Below are 17,608 nucleotides of genomic sequence, written 5' to 3'. Positions count from 1 at the left end.
TTTTAGCCTAATGTTTACTTTCTGTTTAGAATCCTACCCAGGTTCCACACATCAGTCTTCACGTCTCCTTACCTCCTCTTAGCTATGACCGTTTCTTAGATTTTCTTTCCTTGTTTTTTATTGCCATGAAGGTTTGGAGGAAGTACCATTTAGTATTTTGTAGAATCTTCCTATATTTAGATTTATCTGATTTTTTAAAATCGGGACTAGACTGGGGTTATGGGTTTGCAGGAAAAATAACAGAAATAAAGAGTCATTTTCATCTGATCATAACCAGGCACATATTATCAGTATGAAATCCCTGTTGATGTTGTTTTTTTGTGTGTGTGTGTGACAGCCTCTTGCTATGTAGTTTAGGCTGGTCTCATTATTAAGCCCAGGATGCCCTCGAACTCAAGCTGATCCTCCTGCCTCAGCCTCCTGAGTGCTGGAATTACAGGTATGTGCCAACACACCTGGCTGATGTGGCATTTGATCAGCTAGCTGGAGTAGGGTTTGTCAAGTTTCCTTTCTGTTTCTATGAGACACCCTGGATAAGAAGTCACTATGTACGATACACACCTAAAAAGCAGAAAATTATATTTCACCCAATGAGGCCAGAGTATTTATATCAACTACATGAAATTTTTCTGCATGAGATATTTATCTCTCCCATTTATTTATTCCATCACTTATTATATTAGTAGAGTATTGACTCATAGATATTTATTCTACACTTTGAGTTATAATCCAGCACTGCCTAATTTTGTGTAACACAAATTGCTCCAGCTTTGGCCATTGGAAGCTCTTTTAGCTCCTGTGATATTTACGGTTTTTAAAACTATAGTGAACTCTTCCAACAACTCTTCTACCCAGTGATGAACTTATTCTGTGGGATTAACCTGGGCACGTAGGGAACCATTCTTTTCTGACAGTGTGTTAAATAACATTGTTGATGTCTGAAAAAATTCATTTCACAAGAAGTTAAAGACTAGGGAGAAAAGTGTCCACCATGTAGTGAATATTTTAAGAAACTAATGAACTTTAATAATAAACTGAAAAAATTCAAACCTTTTAAAGCAAATTTATAAATGGCTTCACATGCTTTAGCCAAAATTTCTTCTTCAGGAGAATGAAGCATTAACACCACAGTCGCTGCTTTTTTGCTTTCAATCGTTAATGGATCAAACTGAAATGCAAAAAGGAAAGTATCACATTCACGTGAGCTTTAAAAATCACATAAAGAATGAACAGCATCTTAAAATTTAAAGAGGCCCTAATCTTCCAGAAATAATGTGGTCACTGCCCAGTAAGTGCTCCATGAAGGTTTTGTTTTTTTTAAAAAAAAAATCACTGTTCATCAGTAGCCTTGGGATTCTTGGAGTATGGTGGGAAGAGAAAAATGTTTTAGAATCTGACAGATCTAGTTTCTTAATCTAGCCATGTGGAATTAAACAAATTACTCAAGCTTCTAGAATGTCAGTTTCTTTTTCTTTACTATTGAGATAATCATCTATCTCACAGAATCAAGGAGAGGGTTAGAGAGCATAAATATAAACCACCACACACAGCATAGATGCTCAATAAATAACATATCACTTTTCTTAGTTGATACATGAGAATCAGTGGTTGCCTGTATAAATTTGATGCCCTGACAGTTTCAATCTTCAATACTTATATTCCAACCACTAGTCTCTCCTGGGGGAAAGGAGGAATTACATATGTGAAACAGCAAAAAATGCAATAGAAAAGACTGTGTAACAAAATATAAAATGAGGCAAAATCCAAAAGTAGGGAAATGGTAATATAAAGAAAAAGCCTAAGACTCTAAGAAGACCTGTGTCCTGTATGAGACCCAGGGAATTCAGAAGCACCTGAAATAAACAATAAAAACTCATATTCCCTAAGCCCTAGGGGCTTTCTGTGGTCATGGGGTAAACAAATTATTACACTATTTTCTTCCATTTCCAGAGACTTGTAAAAGCAGTTATGGTTATGATAAAGAGGAAAATTTGAATTTCAAAGCTTTAGCTGGCTCTCCCTATGTTTGGGGATATTAAAAAAAGAACTGATGTTTAGTTTTAGGGAAAAGATGGAGAGATAGAGCTGTCTGATTAAGGAAACATAATTGTGTGAGGCTGGAAGAAGAAGAAAGAGGAGGTGGCAGTAAACAATAACCTGAAAAGATACATCCAGAATAAAAATTCCCCAAGGAGGAGAAATGGCTGTTGGATCTTAGGACAGTGTTATCTAATATCATGAAAAAGCTACTGTCTGTCTATGTCTAACCCTGTTCTGGAACTTGTAGGAGTTACACAAGTCATGTCTGCTCTTAAGTTTCTTAGACTCTTTTTGGGGAGATGCCTCTTTTCTAAAACTCTGTCATGTACAGAGGTGGTCGGCACTGGTGGGTTTCTAGTGACAAGAACCTTGAGAAAAGGTGACCTCTGGAGAGCCAGGAGTAGCAGCTGGCACACTGTCTTCAACATGTAGCACCAGGGAAGCAGCCACGGAAACCCACAGAATTTTAAGGAAGGGCTTCTGAAAGCATTTGGGGCTAGGGCTTGAGAACCATCTTCGTGTAGGTGTTAGGAGGTAGCCCCAGACTTCTGGGGACACATGTGGCTCACTGACCACAGCTTTTACATCCAAAGAAATGAAGGAGTTGGATTATGTGTTCTCTTCCGACATAAACTAACACTCTGTGATGTGCAAAAGCATATGGCAGAGGCAATAAATATTGTGATGAGGTGGGGGAATTAATTTGAACTGGTGCAAATGGAGAAAGTACCATGGAGATGGTAGAATTTCAGATATGATTTGAAGAATGGATAAAGTGGGATATGTAAAGGTAAGGAAGAAGGATATTCAAATGGAGAAAAAAAACACAAGGAAGGTTTAAAATGACAATGAATGTTGTATTTATGGTGGATAAAATACTACCTCAACTAAGTAAAACATGCAAAACAGGAAGCAGAAACAAGAGTGAAAAGAAAAGATGAGGCCTCAGAAAATGACATATACCTTCTCTAATCCTGATTCTTTATTGAAGATAATCAGCAAAGTTCACAGAGAAAAGGATTGTGACTCTTTGTGTTTGTATCTGGCAAGGTTATTACTTATAGGTAACAAGTCCTGCCGGCACAAACACAAAGCGTATCAACTCTACACTCTAAACAAACTACTCGAATAATTCCGCCAAAATTAGAGAGGAACAAAATCTAAAATCAACAACGGTCGATCAATAAATACAGCAAAATAAATGGTTAAACATAATGAATGTTGATATTGTTACAAGTCATACTGCAATTCTTAAGAGTTTCCTGAAATAATGATAACATACTATAAAAAAGCTAACAGTTACTTGGAAATAAAATTATTTGTTTTCAACAAAATCAGTAGAGGAAACTTACTAAAAATGAGTGTTGCCAAGTTATTTTTCATTTTAACATTAATAGAGGAATCCAGGTTAAAATATGTGCATTTAAATAGACCACAGAAAAGTACTAGAAGCTCCAAATACAAAAAAGAAAAGTAAATCAAGGAAAATTGGTCAATTTAGAAAACACAAAAAGAAATACAACATGAAATATAGCGAAGAAAAACCAAAACTTAAAGTGATAAGAATAAAATCAAATATTGGTGATCAAAATAAACAGCAAAATGGTAAATAAAACTGTCATATTAGATTAAAAAGCAAAATCTACTTTTTCGTGTGTGTTGTTAGAATTTCTTCCACTTGAGCTTGCAGGATATTAATTCAGATCTCTCTGACCAACATTGAGTATGTCTGACAATTTCACAAAACTCCTTTCCCAAACCTCCACACCACTACAAAAGATAACCACTGTTCTGACTTTTTAAATTATTAATTAATTTTTCCTGTTCTTGAACATCATATAAACGGAACCATACAAGTACACAATTTCATGTCTTGGCTTCCTGAACTCAGTACAATGCCTCTGAGATTCATTCATATTTTTTGCCTACATGACTAAGTCATATTTTTATAGCTTTATATTATATGCCAGTTTGGCTTCTCTTTTTTCACTTGAAGCAATCATGAACAAAACTACAATGAACATTCTTGCGTGTGTGTACACATTCATTTCTCTCGGATATACACCCTGGAATGGAACTGATGAGTCATAAGGTAGGCACATATTACCCTTCATACATGTTACATAACAGTGTTCCAACATGGTTTTATTAACTTACCTTCCCACCAGCTATGCAGAGAGTTCTAGTGGCTCTGCATCCTCACAACACCGGTTATTTTTCAGTGTTTTTAAGTTAACTTGCTCTTCAGAATCACTGTCATTACAGAAATGCCCTGCTGCTACCCACTGTGATTATATCTGGGACAGAAGCAGAAGTGTTCTCAACTCTTTTACTAATTACCACTCAAGAGCATCCATCTATCTATCTGTGGCTTTCTGTCTTCTGCTGTTACTCTTGGTATCCCACCAACTTTTTTCTGCCAACTTCACAGAGGGCTTTCCTTTGGCTCCAACGGTATTCAGGCTCTGATGGCTTCTTGGTAGCCAATCAGCCAAACATGAAGCGTACAGCTTGATGGTTCAGCTACTCCCAACGCAGCTGTTCTTTCATTTCATTTAGCTCCACCATGCATTCTCAGTTCTTCTCTTTACATTTTATTGTACTTACATTTCATGATGTTATTTTAGTAACATTCTTGCTAAACCCTAAATCTCCTTGTCTTTCTGTCTTTTCATCAAATTGGTCTTACAAAACCCAAACCAGGAAAAAACTAGTATTTGCTTTCTTTGTATTTGCACTCAAGCATCCAACCACTCTCTGAGAATGTTAAACTTCAGAGGAAATTAGTACAACCGCGAATTCATGATCAACAATTTCAGATGGGCCTCAATGCAAATGAGACTTTGACATTTCTCTTGTCTGATTTCCCTTTCTCCTCAAAAGTTATTTCAAACCTTTCTACTATTCATGAACATTTAATACGCCTACTTCTTCCCTTTTCTCCCTGCCACATAGTAAAACTTGCAGAAAAAAAATAAAGTTATCAGATGCAAACTTCAACAACTTCCAACGTACAGACTCCAATCTACCCACATCTGTGGAATTTCTTCTAATATGTTAAAGAAAATGTTTTTCTTACCATCTAAGGCCAATCTCCAATTTCTAACCTATTTATTTTAACTCACTCACTTATTCAATAATCATTTATTATACCCTAGTAGGTACCAAACATGAAAAGTAGCACCATATAAATTAATAGAACACACTCTAAGTTTATGTTATTAATTATCCCTTCTCTCTCCTAAGTAGCCAACGTTTATCAACTAAATTCTTCCCATTTCTTTTGAGTCCACTGTATGAAAGGCCAATTTAGATTTGATATCATGCACCTATTTTAAGGTAAGTTTGGTGAGTTTTGAGAAATGTACACATCTATATAACCATACTCTCTCGACAATTTCTGCAACTTTCCATTGAACCAAAATATTCTCTCCTGCCTGTTTGTAATTGATTCCCGTCCCAAATTTGGTCCCATGAAACCACTAATCTTTTTTTTTCATTACAGATTTAGTTTTGCCTGTCTTAGAGTTAAGTATTCATTAAATTATTTGTATATGTCATCTTTCATTTGGGGAACTGTTTCTGAGATTTAACTATGTGTTCCATTGTGTCAGTAATTCATTCCTTTTTACTGCTGAGTAGTATCCCATTGGGTGACTTTATTACAATTTGTTCAGCTGTTGACAGATCTATGGGTTGTTTCATCTTTATACAAATTTTCTTGTAGACAACTGTTTCCATTTCACTTAAGTAAATTTCTACACATAGAATTTCTGGCTTTTCTGGCAACTATTTGTTTAACTTTAGAAGAAAATACCACTTTTTCCCAAAGTAGTTTTACTATTTGCATTTCCATCCTCAGTGCATCTGTATCAAGGATAGTATATGTCTTCATTTATTTTGGTCTTTCTTAATTTGTCTCATCAATGTCCTAGAGTTTTCAGCACACAGATGTTACATTTATTAAACATATGTATTTTGTTTTTTATGTAATGGCATAGATCTTTTTCTTCGGGTATTTAAAATTTCTTCTTAGGTGAACAACATTGCAGATGATTTTCTTCTTAAGAATGAAACGTTATCATTGTGATATGCCCATCTTGTTCTCTGGTCATATTCTTTGTCCTGTATTTATACTACATTTTGTCTAATATTAATAGGGCACCCTGGCTTTCTCATGATTAGTGTTTGTATGATCCATATTTTTTTCTATTTTTACTTTTAAGCTATGTGTATCTTTATATTTAAAGGAAATTTCCTGAGTCCTCCTTTTATATTCAGTTTGATAACCTCTCACTTTTTATTGCAGTATTAGGTCATTTATATCTAGTACAGTTATTGATATGGTTAGGTCTTAATCACCCATCTTGCTATTTGTTTTCACTTTGTCTCATTTGTTCCCTGTTCCATTTTTCCCGTCTTCTTCTGGATAATTAAAAAAAATTTTTTTAGTATCCTATTTTATCTCCTTTAATGGCTTATTGACTGTTCTAATTATGGGTAACATTTTTCTTTTTTGCATACCTAATAATAATTTCTGATTGTATATTTAATACTGTGAAAACTATATAGTTGAGTATATGGGGGTTTTTTGATAAGGAAGAAGGAGAAATCTTAAAGCATACTGAATTTTGTTCTGGCAGGCAGTTTTCTTACTTATGGACCAGTGTGATCTATTTTTTTGGTACCAGGGATCAAACTCGGTTCCTCGTGCTTGCAGGGCAGGCAGCAGAACCACTGAACTAAATCCCCAGCCCCAGTGTGATCTATTTTTAAGGTCCGATTTTTTAAAGCTTTATTAGGCCCAGTTTACCCATACTACTATTAAGCATGATCTTTCTGGAGCCTGATATTTCAATAAAGCTCTTCACTCATTCTGATCAAAATTACAATGCTTCCCAGACCTTTGTGAGCTCTAAAAGTTGCTCAGCTTTCTGTTCCCTGACAATTGTTCATGCATGTTCTTTGCCATGTGTAGTTTCACCCTATGCAGCTTAGAACACGAAGAACCAAGAGGACCATTAAGCAGTTTTCTAGTCCTGTTTTCTTATGTTGTTCTTTCCTTTTTTTCAATCTGCCCTCCAAGCCACAACCACCTTAGTCTCCCCTGAAAAGATTTCTCAAAATGCTCTTATTTGAAAACGAAATGAACTTTGCTAGATATTAATTATCCTCAGGATGCCACACTCTTTCCTTTTATAGTCAAAAATCTCACCAAGCATTTGCTTTTCTCCATCTTTTTACTCTTGGCCTGCCTGCACATATGCAATCTGTCACCCTCACCAACTCACCAAACAGCTCTGAGTCCACTATCAATGCCTCCATGTCACCCACCGCTTCTTCACGGTTTTTGTTTCCTTTCTAAAGAAATACAATAATAAAAGAATTCTTAAAACCGTAGAAGCTTACAGCCTCCAGTTTTTTTGATAATCTTTTTGTTTTGTTTTGTTTCTATTCCTAATAGTTTGGATGGTGAAAATCCTAGTTTCTTTTTATTTTATCACAGCTATCATCTTCCAAACTTCTCTGGAACAACACTTAACACACTACCTGGTTTCTTTGATTTACGTGTATCCTCGGTATGTTGTATGACATCACGCACTTAGGCCCCAAATCTTGAAGTATCACTCGACTCCTCTCCTTCTCACACTCCAGGAGTATCCATGAGGAAATCTTGTCAGCTCCACCTTCAGCATGGACCCCTACCCTGGCCACTTCTCACTTTCTGCAGTTGTCATGCAGTCCTCGTGCCAGTCTATCTCACAGTGGTATGGTCTTCCAGTTTTCACCCTTCTTTCAAGATGTATGACCTCATTTTAAAAAACTTAAATACAAATAAGACTACTCTTCTTGTAAATTCCCAATAGATTTCCTTTTTTGTACCCTGAGAAAACTCCAACCTTCTTAACATAGTCTGAAAGGCCCGACACGAGCACTACCCTCCCACCATCTTTGTGACCTATGCCTTTTTGATCCTATGCCTTGTTGTCTCCGGCCACACCAACCTTTCTGGCATTCCTCAAACACACCAAGGTTACAGTTTCTGTTTTCTGGATGGGTGCTCAACCTCAGATATGTGCATAGCGTATTTCCTCATTTCACACAAGTTTTTTAATGGTGACGCCTAGATTCTAGTTATAGTAGCCTCATCAGTCTCCATTCCATATCCTATTTTATTTTTCTTCATTTATCTTATCACTACCTCTATTATATTATTATTTCTTTTCTTTTTTTTTTTTAGTTCTTTTATTGGTACATTTTAGGTATACAATTTGTTTACATTTATCATTGGGTGTTTGTACCTGTACATGATATATCTTGGTTCTTATTTTTTCTTCCCCATTACCTGTGCACCCTTCACCACTCCACCCTTCCCTATTTACATAGATTTCATTTCCATTCTTTTTTCTTTTCTCATTGTTTTTCCTTTTCCTCTTTTCCTTTCCCCTTCCCTTCCCTTCACTCCTTCGTCTTTGGACCTTTTTTCCTATTTCAAATTATCAATTATTCATTTTAATCATTTTAACCCTTGGTTACACTATCAGTTTCTCACACTAGTGAAACTATTCAGTATTTACACGTGTGTCCTATTTATTTCACTTAAGAGTATGGCCTTGATATGCATCCATTTAGCTATAAATGACTCTAGTTTTTCATTCTTTATTGCTGAGTAGTACTCCATTTTATAAAAAAAAAACCCACATTTTCTTTATGAGGATACAAGAAAATGGAAAGACATCCCTTGTTCCTGAGTAGGAAGAACCAATATAGTGAAAATGGCCATACTTCCAAAACTACTATATAGATTCAATGCAATGCCAATCGAAATTCCAACAATATACTTCACAGAACTAGAGAAAACAATCCAAAAATTCATTTGGAACCAGAAGAGACCTAGAATAGCTAAAGCAATTCTAAGCAACAGAGACATGGCTGGGGGTATCACAATCCCCAACTTGAAACTATACTACAAAGCTACTGTGATAAAATCACCATGGTACTGGCAAAGGAACAGACCTGAGGATCAGTGGAATAGATAAGAAGATGCAGAAACAACTCCAGACATGCTCAGCCACCTCTTCTTTGACAAAGGAGCCAACCACCATCATTGGAGGAAAGATAGCCTATTTAATAAATGGTGTTGGAAAAACTGGATTTCAACCTGCCACAGATTGAAACTAGACCCATACCTATCACCATGCACTAAACCAAGATCAAAGTGGATTAAAGACATAAATATTAAGACAGAAACACTAAACTTGCTGGAAGATAAGTTCGGTAGAACTCTTGAAGACATTGGCATAGGAAAAGACTTCATGAACAAAACCTCAGCAGCACGGGAACTAGCAGAAAGAATCAACAACTGGGATCTCATCTTATTAAAAAGCTTCTGCACTGCAAAAGAAACCACCAACAGAGTAACAGACAACCTACAATATGGGAAAAAAAATTTTAGCAGCTGTACCTCAGACAAAGGACTACTATCTAGAATATATAAAGAATTGAAAAAAATCAGATCCCCCAGATTCAAAGACCCAATTCAAAAATGGGCATCTGAAAGGGACAGACATTTCTCGGACAAGGAAGTAAAAGCAGCAAACAAATATATGAAAAAATGTTCAACATCACTGGTCATTCGACAGATGCAGATGAAAACGACACTGAGATTCCACCTCACCCCAGAAAGAATGGCTGCTATCAAGAAATCAACAAATAACAAATGCTGGTGGGGTTGTGGGGAGAAAGGAACCCTTCTCCATTGCTGGTGGGAGTGCAGACTGGTGCAACCACTGTGGAAGTCAGTATGGAAATACCTCAAAGAACTAGGACTAGAGGTCCCATTTGACCCAGCTATTCCCCTGCTGGGCATCTTCCCAAAAGAATTAAAAGAATCATACCACAGTGATATATGTGCACCCATGTTCATAGCGGCACAGTTTGTAATAGCTAAGGCTTGGAATCAGCCCGAGTGCCTATCAACTGGAAATTGGATAAAGAATATATTATTATTTCTTAAATGACTGCTTCTCTCACTATAGTACAAGCTGTCTTAGGGTCTGAACTTTGTTTTCATCTTTAATCTCAGAGTATGGAAGAATACTTGTATATGGTATGCACTAAATATTTGCCGAATTTGTGAATGAATTTCTTTAGGCAAAAGACCATGCTATTATTTCTCCAACTCCATTACTGAAGAACAGTACCTGGAGTATGGAAGTACTCGATGTCTGTAAAGTAATATAGTAAACCACCTCAGAAATGTTTTTTATGCTGTGGACTTAGTGTCTTAACTGTATATGGATTCAGAAAACCTCAATCTGAGGTCATGGAGCTAGCAATGGGCTTTGAAAGGACTGAAATTGTACACAAAAGATTTGTAGTACATTGTGGGGGAAAAATTGGTGAGCCCCTAACCACTCACCAACCCCGAAAATCACAGCTTTAGATCATCTCTACCATTTAAAGCAGTTTCCCTAACATTCCACCCAGTTACCTTTTCTACCAACCCACATTCAGAACAGATTTCCCTTCCATTTTAGAACTTTCAAGCTCTAATGTTTCAATTTTTTCCCTTTTTTGTTTTTTAATTTTTGAGATGGCCTCTAGCTATGTTGCCTGAGATAGCCTCCAACTCCCAGACTCAAGTGGTCCTCTTGCTTCTGCCTCCTGAGAGTCTGGCACTGCGGCTTGTGCACTGCACTTGGCCAGAAATAATATTTCAATACTGTTAAAACTGATTTTATACACTTGTGACTAAATCTTCCAGAATTAAACATTGCTCTGTTGTGTTCACCACAGCATGACTGCAATTCTCAAAGTGGAGTATGTAAAAATACACTTACACAAAAACCACAGTGAATATCATTTAAACTCGCTTAAGGATTTAGAAAACACTCCCGTATTTCACCACACTTCCAGTTACCATTAAGAAAAAAAGCAATAGGGGTATGAGAAGCTCACAGGGAAGTTCAAGACCGTGAGAGTTACAATCTAAAGAGCTGTCAAAAGAAAACAATGCCAATGTTTGGCACAGAGTGAAGATACTTGGCATGGTATTTGTTTCTCCTACAGTGCCTACAACATGATAGTAATTTTTTATTTAAAAAGGCACTGAGAATAAAATGATAGCCCTAAAAGAATGCCACATGACTACATAAATAATACTGTGCTGTAATTACATATCCCATCTGCTTTCCCATGAGGAAGTCACAGCCACCAACAAGCTTGCTGTGAAATTATAATTTCACGGTCGGTACAAAACAAATGATGAACCAAAATTATTTACTGAAAGAATGAAAGAAAGGAGAAGCATTTTGGCTAAGCTTTGCTTTTTAAGCTACATCAGTTTGAGAGGCTAGAGACTTCTAAAGATATTTTTATTTACTTTGGTTAAGGAAATAAGACTGTGGAGGAGTGCTAACAGAACTTCAGTCAGTTCTGAGCTGACCGACATGGCATTCACAGGTCACACATGGCTCTTGAACTCCTAAAATGTAACTAAGACAACTGAAGAGTTGAATTTTTAATCTTGTTTTTAATTGTTATTATTATAAATTTAAATAATCACATGCAACTAATGGCTATTGTATTCAACCATCAAGTCTGAAATAACAGAAGATAAATAAGTTCAACTTGGTGGAAACACACCAGGAGAACTGAGTTATATGGTGGCAAACTGTACAAATAAAGACTCTTTTGCTATCTATTGGAATGTGTTTACTACATCAGTGGTCTTAAATCATGAGATCCATTTGCACAGGAAAGAGAGAGATAAACAGGAGGAAGTAGGTTACTTACACAGTAAAGATCTGCTAAAATGCCCAAGCTAAAATGGGCTTTTGTTTACAACCTGGACAGGAGTGGCAAACTTGGAGCAAAGTGAGCAAACTGATAATGATTTGCATAGTTTTACGTGTATATATTATTTATGGATAGCTAGTTTTGAATTCATGGTATATTTGTTCATCTGTGGTGAGGGAGAGCAATGGGAAAGTAAATCCCAGATACTTTATTTGTTAAAATAAATGACAGTGTTGTCAGGCTGTGACAAATGATGAAAAGCTAAGTTCTGAGACTGATGAAGGAGGTCTAGGAGAAACATGCCCCAGGAGACATTTGACTCTAGCAAGGGAATGGATTGGGAGGAGCGGGAGGGTGTTCTACTACCTCGCTTCTCCTGTGCATTTGTCTCGGGAGACGAAGTGCTGATCCATTAACTCCGATATTCTGTTCACTTGATATTTAATCATTGAGATTCCAGGGCCAGCCAGCAGCCTCTTGAGCATTTAGGTTTTGTGAATTTATCCACTGAAGCTCAATCACCTTGGAAATATGAATACAATTTCCATGCTTGCAAAACTCAAAAGCCTAACTGTTAATCGTGGTGGCCACACAGCAGGCCTCTGGCATTTAGCGACCAGCTGGTCTCCCACAGCCGGTATCGACACCTCCTTGTACAGTTCATACAAACTTGCTCAGTTCTGCAGAATGATAAACAGCATCCTTCATTTCAGCAACATTTGCTGAGTTCTCACCTAGGCTACATGCTATTCTAAGCATCGTATTCTTACCGAACCTGACTTCCCCACTGTGAGTAGATACTCCTGTGAAACAAGAGTTATAATTTCATCCTCACTGTGCTACACAGAGGTTAGGAAAGTTTTCCAAGGTCGTAGACCCACATAAGTGGGTGGTGGAATAAAGATTCAAACTCAAGCATTATAATTCCTGAGCCTATATTCGTAACCACTGAGTATCTTGCCTCATACTCATTAGCAATGCCTAGTATTGAGTGATTTCTGTTAGGAAATCATGCAATAATTTTCCAAGAAGTTCACCTCTTATTAAAGCATCACAAACAACCTTTTAGCCAGACATGGAGATGCTTTAGGAAGGCAACAGGTAGTTGTATTGGTCATTAAAGCTGTGTCTTTTCTATATTTAGGCACCTCCTTAGCTAGCACTCGTTCATGAGAAGATAAGCTATATATAGATATATTAATGTATGTTATGACCTATGGAATATTAAGAAAAGCAAAGGAGCATCTTGTTTTAATCATATCACCAAACATTCATGCTGACTCTATTACCCAATTTAACCAGTAGACAAAAGCTAATAAAATTAAAATCATTGGAAACAATGTCCCTAGGAAATAGATGGGGTGCAAATTACCATTAACTGATCAGGAAAAGTTTATTGTCTTAAGAAATGATATAGTCTTTATTTAAATTCAATTTTTTTTTTTTTTAACCAGAGATCGAACTCAGGTCCTTGTGCTTATGCAGCAGGCAGCAAAACCACTGAGCTAAATCCCCTGTCCTGAATTCAATTTTCATTTACAATTTGTAGAGCAAACCTTTTATAGACTAAAGGAGTAGACTCTGAAATAAATTCCAAGTTAGGATCCTGTAAACTGCAGTATACTGTTTTGAGGTATTCGAGTTTACAAAGTTGAAAAGGGGGCTGTATATTTTAACACTACTCTATGAGTTTTATTAATAGAAAGTCAGAGAGAGGAAAGGATGAGAGATGCTTGGAAGAGGCAATAAGTAGTTAGAGGTCACTGACAATTGTTATATGTGTCTTTAGCTGCCACCAGGCTGTGTGACTTGACGAAGTAAGATCTGCTTTTTTAATGCCAGGATTTCATTTCTTAAGCCCTCCATTGTGTCCCCAAAGATTGACATACAGAGAACAATACCAGAAAGACTGCCATAAAATAATAGAAAATGTATTAGACAAATTTATCTGTTGCTTATTAGTCCCTTAATTCTAATTTTACTCAGGATGTGTTTGTTGCCAAGAACTGTGTTCATGAGTCCACTTTTTGCTAAGAAAATACTGATAATTCTATTTGGTACAAAAAAAAGTAGGGTGATGTAAGCCTAGGATGCACTGAATAAATGAAAAGATCTGCCACGTTTTCGAAGTACGTCCAAAGAAACCACCACAATGATGAAACTACATCATGAGACCACAATGACTGCCTCTGAGAGGTCCGGGGAACTGGGCCACACGGGCCCTTCAATAGCTTTTGTTCTAACTGTATAGAAATCTCACACCTATGTGGTTGTGTAGGACATGAGAGGATTGAGTGTGAGTGTGAGTGTGTACAGCAGAGTCCAGGAGATTCCCATGACAACAGATTTTATTTGCTAAGTGCTATGTACGTGGTGGGTACCAACAACTTCCTGTAACTTATTTTGGCTTAATTTACACAATAATCCAGAGGAGTTAGAGAGTATAATTTCCATCAAAGAGTTAAAGAAAAAATGAACTAATTTAGCCAAATTCGGCAAGTTGGCCAAAATAATATGTTTCATGAGAGGCAGAGCTGGGACAAAGCCCTTAACCATGATGCTCCATTTGGGAGAGGAAATATGTGCAGCAAGTCCAAGTTGCTACAAGCTCCACAATCCTGTGAGTCTGTCCACTATTTCACTTCTTTTCTACTTACATTTTATCTGAAAGAAGTCACACTGCAGTCTGTTTTCAGATAAGTTTCTAAACTGAAAATTGTCAAAGTTCATTTCCTGTTTTTACTATAATCTTTCTTTTTAATTAAAGAGAACACATAAAACCATGCTTAAATGGAGAACAGTTCTCTGTAGAGGGAATCCATCACTTAGAATTTGGGACAGAAAAATCTGGGGATCCCAGACTACCTTTTTTTTGGTACCTGGGATCAAACTTGGAACCATGCGCTTGCGAGGCAGACGGTGATGCCACTGAGATAAATCCCCGGCCTCCACAGACTACTTTTTTGATAGAACTGGAAAATACAGTATTTCTCATGTCCAAGGTTATCACCAGACAATCTCATGTACAAATCCAACTTCTCCTTATTTTTGAAAATTCACTTGGATAGTTCACATTAATGAGAAACTGGCAAATGTAAATGTGAAGTACTTGAAAGAACGAATCAAAACTATTTATTCATTAACTAGGCTATAAACATGCCATCCACGTACTAGAAAAGCTAATAATTACTCTCTAATTGTGCTAATTATGTAATGACAATGTTGTAAATGTTTGCTTACATAATGTTAGATTTCTCTGAGTAATCTTATCATTAGTCAGACTTTGGACTTCCGCCACCATGGATTCATGTATATACTGGTACATGCCAAACAGTTTGAACAATTTATTTTTAAAATGGGTAGTTAAAATGCTACTAGTACTCAAATCAGAAACTTACCACATCCTTAGGAGGAGGTTCTACTTCCTTCTTTATCTTTTTACCCATCCTGGAAAAAGATACAAAAATGATTAAAGTGGCATTTGTGCTTTATAAACGTATACAGTTCTCAGTTACCCAAGTTCTTGAGAGGTTTACTTTCTCCTTTACATTTTCCCGAATAAGAGAAAATGCAATACATGTGGAAATTATTGTACATGTACAAACATGTCATCAACACCCCGATTTTACTTACATGACAGGAAATAGTTTACCATGCTTACAGCTCACTTACACTGGGCTTGAGAGTCTAAATCCAAGTCACTTTGGGGATCTGCCAGAATGTTTGTGCCACAAAGTAGGAATTTTCTCCAGCATAATCCATAGCTCAACAACAAAGCAACTGAGAAGAAACGTATTCTGAGGAAACTGGGGTTACTCTTCGCTCTTTGCAAGATCTTTTTCCACCTACCTTCATACTGACATTACCCAGAGGAAAAACTCTACTGAGTACAGACAACTTCCCACGATGTCGATGCCCATTAGAATACTCAGCTCTTACTAGTTTTCTTCAATGGGAGTGGTGGTATTACATAATCTAGCCTCAATGAAATTACCATAGTCTTGAGAGAGAAATCCTGGAAAGTAGAAAACCCTTGGAGAGAATCTATAATGTCAGGGTTAGTTGAAATTGCTTGTCAAGGATCAAAAGCAATGCCTACCATTAGAGATACTGAGAAGCATGTGTTACAAATGCTAAAAAGCCTCATGTCCATAGAAACTCATGGCGACCTCTGAAAGACACCTAGTCCAGGTCATTAACGGCAGGCTACATGAAGGCAAACTTACTCTGCGATGCACTATCTTATACTATATTCAATATGTTAAAATGTATCCACCACCTCCTCTATTAAATGCAATTTTTATCATACAAACTTTTGCATTTGGGGCCAGGAATTTAGCTCAGTGGTGCTGCCACCTGCCTTGCAAGTGCAATGTCCTGAGTTCAATCCCAGGTACCAAACAAAAAATTAAAAAATATATAAAAAATAAAATTTTTGCACTTGAAACTACTCAGCAACTAACACACTTGGAAATTCTTGTCAAATTAGAGAATTGTTTTCAAATGCAATGAAAATTTAATATTAATAAAAACATTTAATATTAACTTTTAAGTTTTCTTTTCCTATATTAGTGCCAAGTTTTTTCAAATCTCAACTATCTTTAACAGATGCATGAAAATTCCACAGGGTCTAGGCCTTATGCATATAATGATTTGGGTAGATGTAGAAACTATTCTGGACAAATGAAAAGCCATCCCACAGTTAATCTCTAGGAAAACAATGGTTCATAGCTCTTTATAACAATTCCAAGACATAACAGCCTCTGATTTATAAAAGAATTCCTTATGGATTAAATTACACCTCCATAAAGTTGTATTACATCAACTGATTTTCACTCAGGCAATAGTTTTTCCTATTTCATGATACTGTTTTACACTTGATCTTAGCCAAAAGGCTGAGAAGCGATCGTGATACTGTTTTAAGCAATTGCATAATGAAGAACTCAGAGGCTCGAATAACCTAATGATCCTGTGTTGCATTGACAAAGCTGGTCCTGGGCAGTACTGCGGCTAAGTTTTATCACCACCTTAGATATAATAGCCAGGAAGAGAGTAAACGGCCAATATAAACCAGGGGCAATAAGCCTCTGAGATCCCTAATTTTTTCTATATAAAGGCAATATATTTTATTGTAGAGAATTTTGAAGGCAAAGAATGGTATAATGAATAAGATTTTTTAAATACTCAAGGTAAGCTCCGGGAGATGAGTACTATTTAATATAGTTCCTTTGTGTGCGTGTTTTCTATAATGATTTTATCATCCTACCTGGATTTCTATTCCCTAGTCCACTGTGCCGTCGTGGGACTATCTTCCCACTAAATTCTTAACAAGCCCGTCAGTCATCTCCATTTATTGCTCCAAAATTCTTCAGTGAATCAGCATAATACATCATTTAAATAATACTTTAAAATTCATTATTTATCTAATCAGTCTCTTATTTCCAATTTTTCAGGAATCATGGATTAGGCTACAGTGAACATCCTTAGCCATAAAACTTTCACCCACGTCCCCAACTATGTATTTAGGATAAATCTGCAAGAGTGAAAGGACTGGGCAAGAGGTTCCAAGTTCATGGTATTAGGAAAACAAGACATAAAGTTAGTAAATGTGCATCTTCTAGAGCCACTCTTCCCCGCCTGAGTTTATCGGTCACTCATATTTCTCCCGTACACAGCTTCGGCCCACAATCTTAAATATTTTCTAAGGCAAACAATGTTTTGAACAGATTTAAAGGGGGAAGAGGAGGGGGCGGTGTAAGCCGGGCCC

General features: G+C 36.7%; 1 protein-coding gene and 1 non-coding gene across 9 annotated transcripts in view; both read right to left on the bottom strand.

Moving 5' to 3' along the window:
* The window catches only part of Armc3 (armadillo repeat containing 3), a 101,991-nt gene that overhangs the window by 83,986 nt on the left and 397 nt on the right, over window positions 1–17,608 (bottom strand). For 6 of the 8 annotated variants that reach the window (XM_013077864.3, XM_004859919.4, XM_021240438.2 and 3 more), the window contains exons 2-3: window positions 15,240–15,288; window positions 1,051–1,168 (exon numbers count right to left, since the gene is read on the bottom strand). In XM_013077864.3, the coding sequence (XP_012933318.1) occupies window positions 1,051–1,168; window positions 15,240–15,287 (166 nt within the window). In that variant the 5' untranslated portion in view covers window position 15,288. Of the gene's footprint in view, window positions 1–1,050; window positions 1,169–7,331; window positions 7,402–15,239; window positions 15,289–17,608 lie in introns of all 8 variants that reach the window. The other 2 variants (XM_021240437.2, XM_021240440.2) reach the window with 1 other exon arrangement.
* Window positions 16,564–16,748, bottom strand: LOC147829083 (U2 spliceosomal RNA). The gene has a single exon (XR_015449716.1). It is a non-coding gene; the product is annotated as a U2 spliceosomal RNA (small nuclear RNA).

The sequence above is a fragment of the Heterocephalus glaber genome, unplaced genomic scaffold (genome assembly GCF_053883595.1).
Source record: "Heterocephalus glaber isolate CG9 unplaced genomic scaffold, H.glaber_assembly_v1.0 deba00000768, whole genome shotgun sequence".
Classification (NCBI taxonomy): domain Eukaryota; kingdom Metazoa; phylum Chordata; class Mammalia; order Rodentia; family Bathyergidae; genus Heterocephalus; species Heterocephalus glaber.
This window is presented reverse-complemented; position numbering and strand designations above follow the sequence as displayed.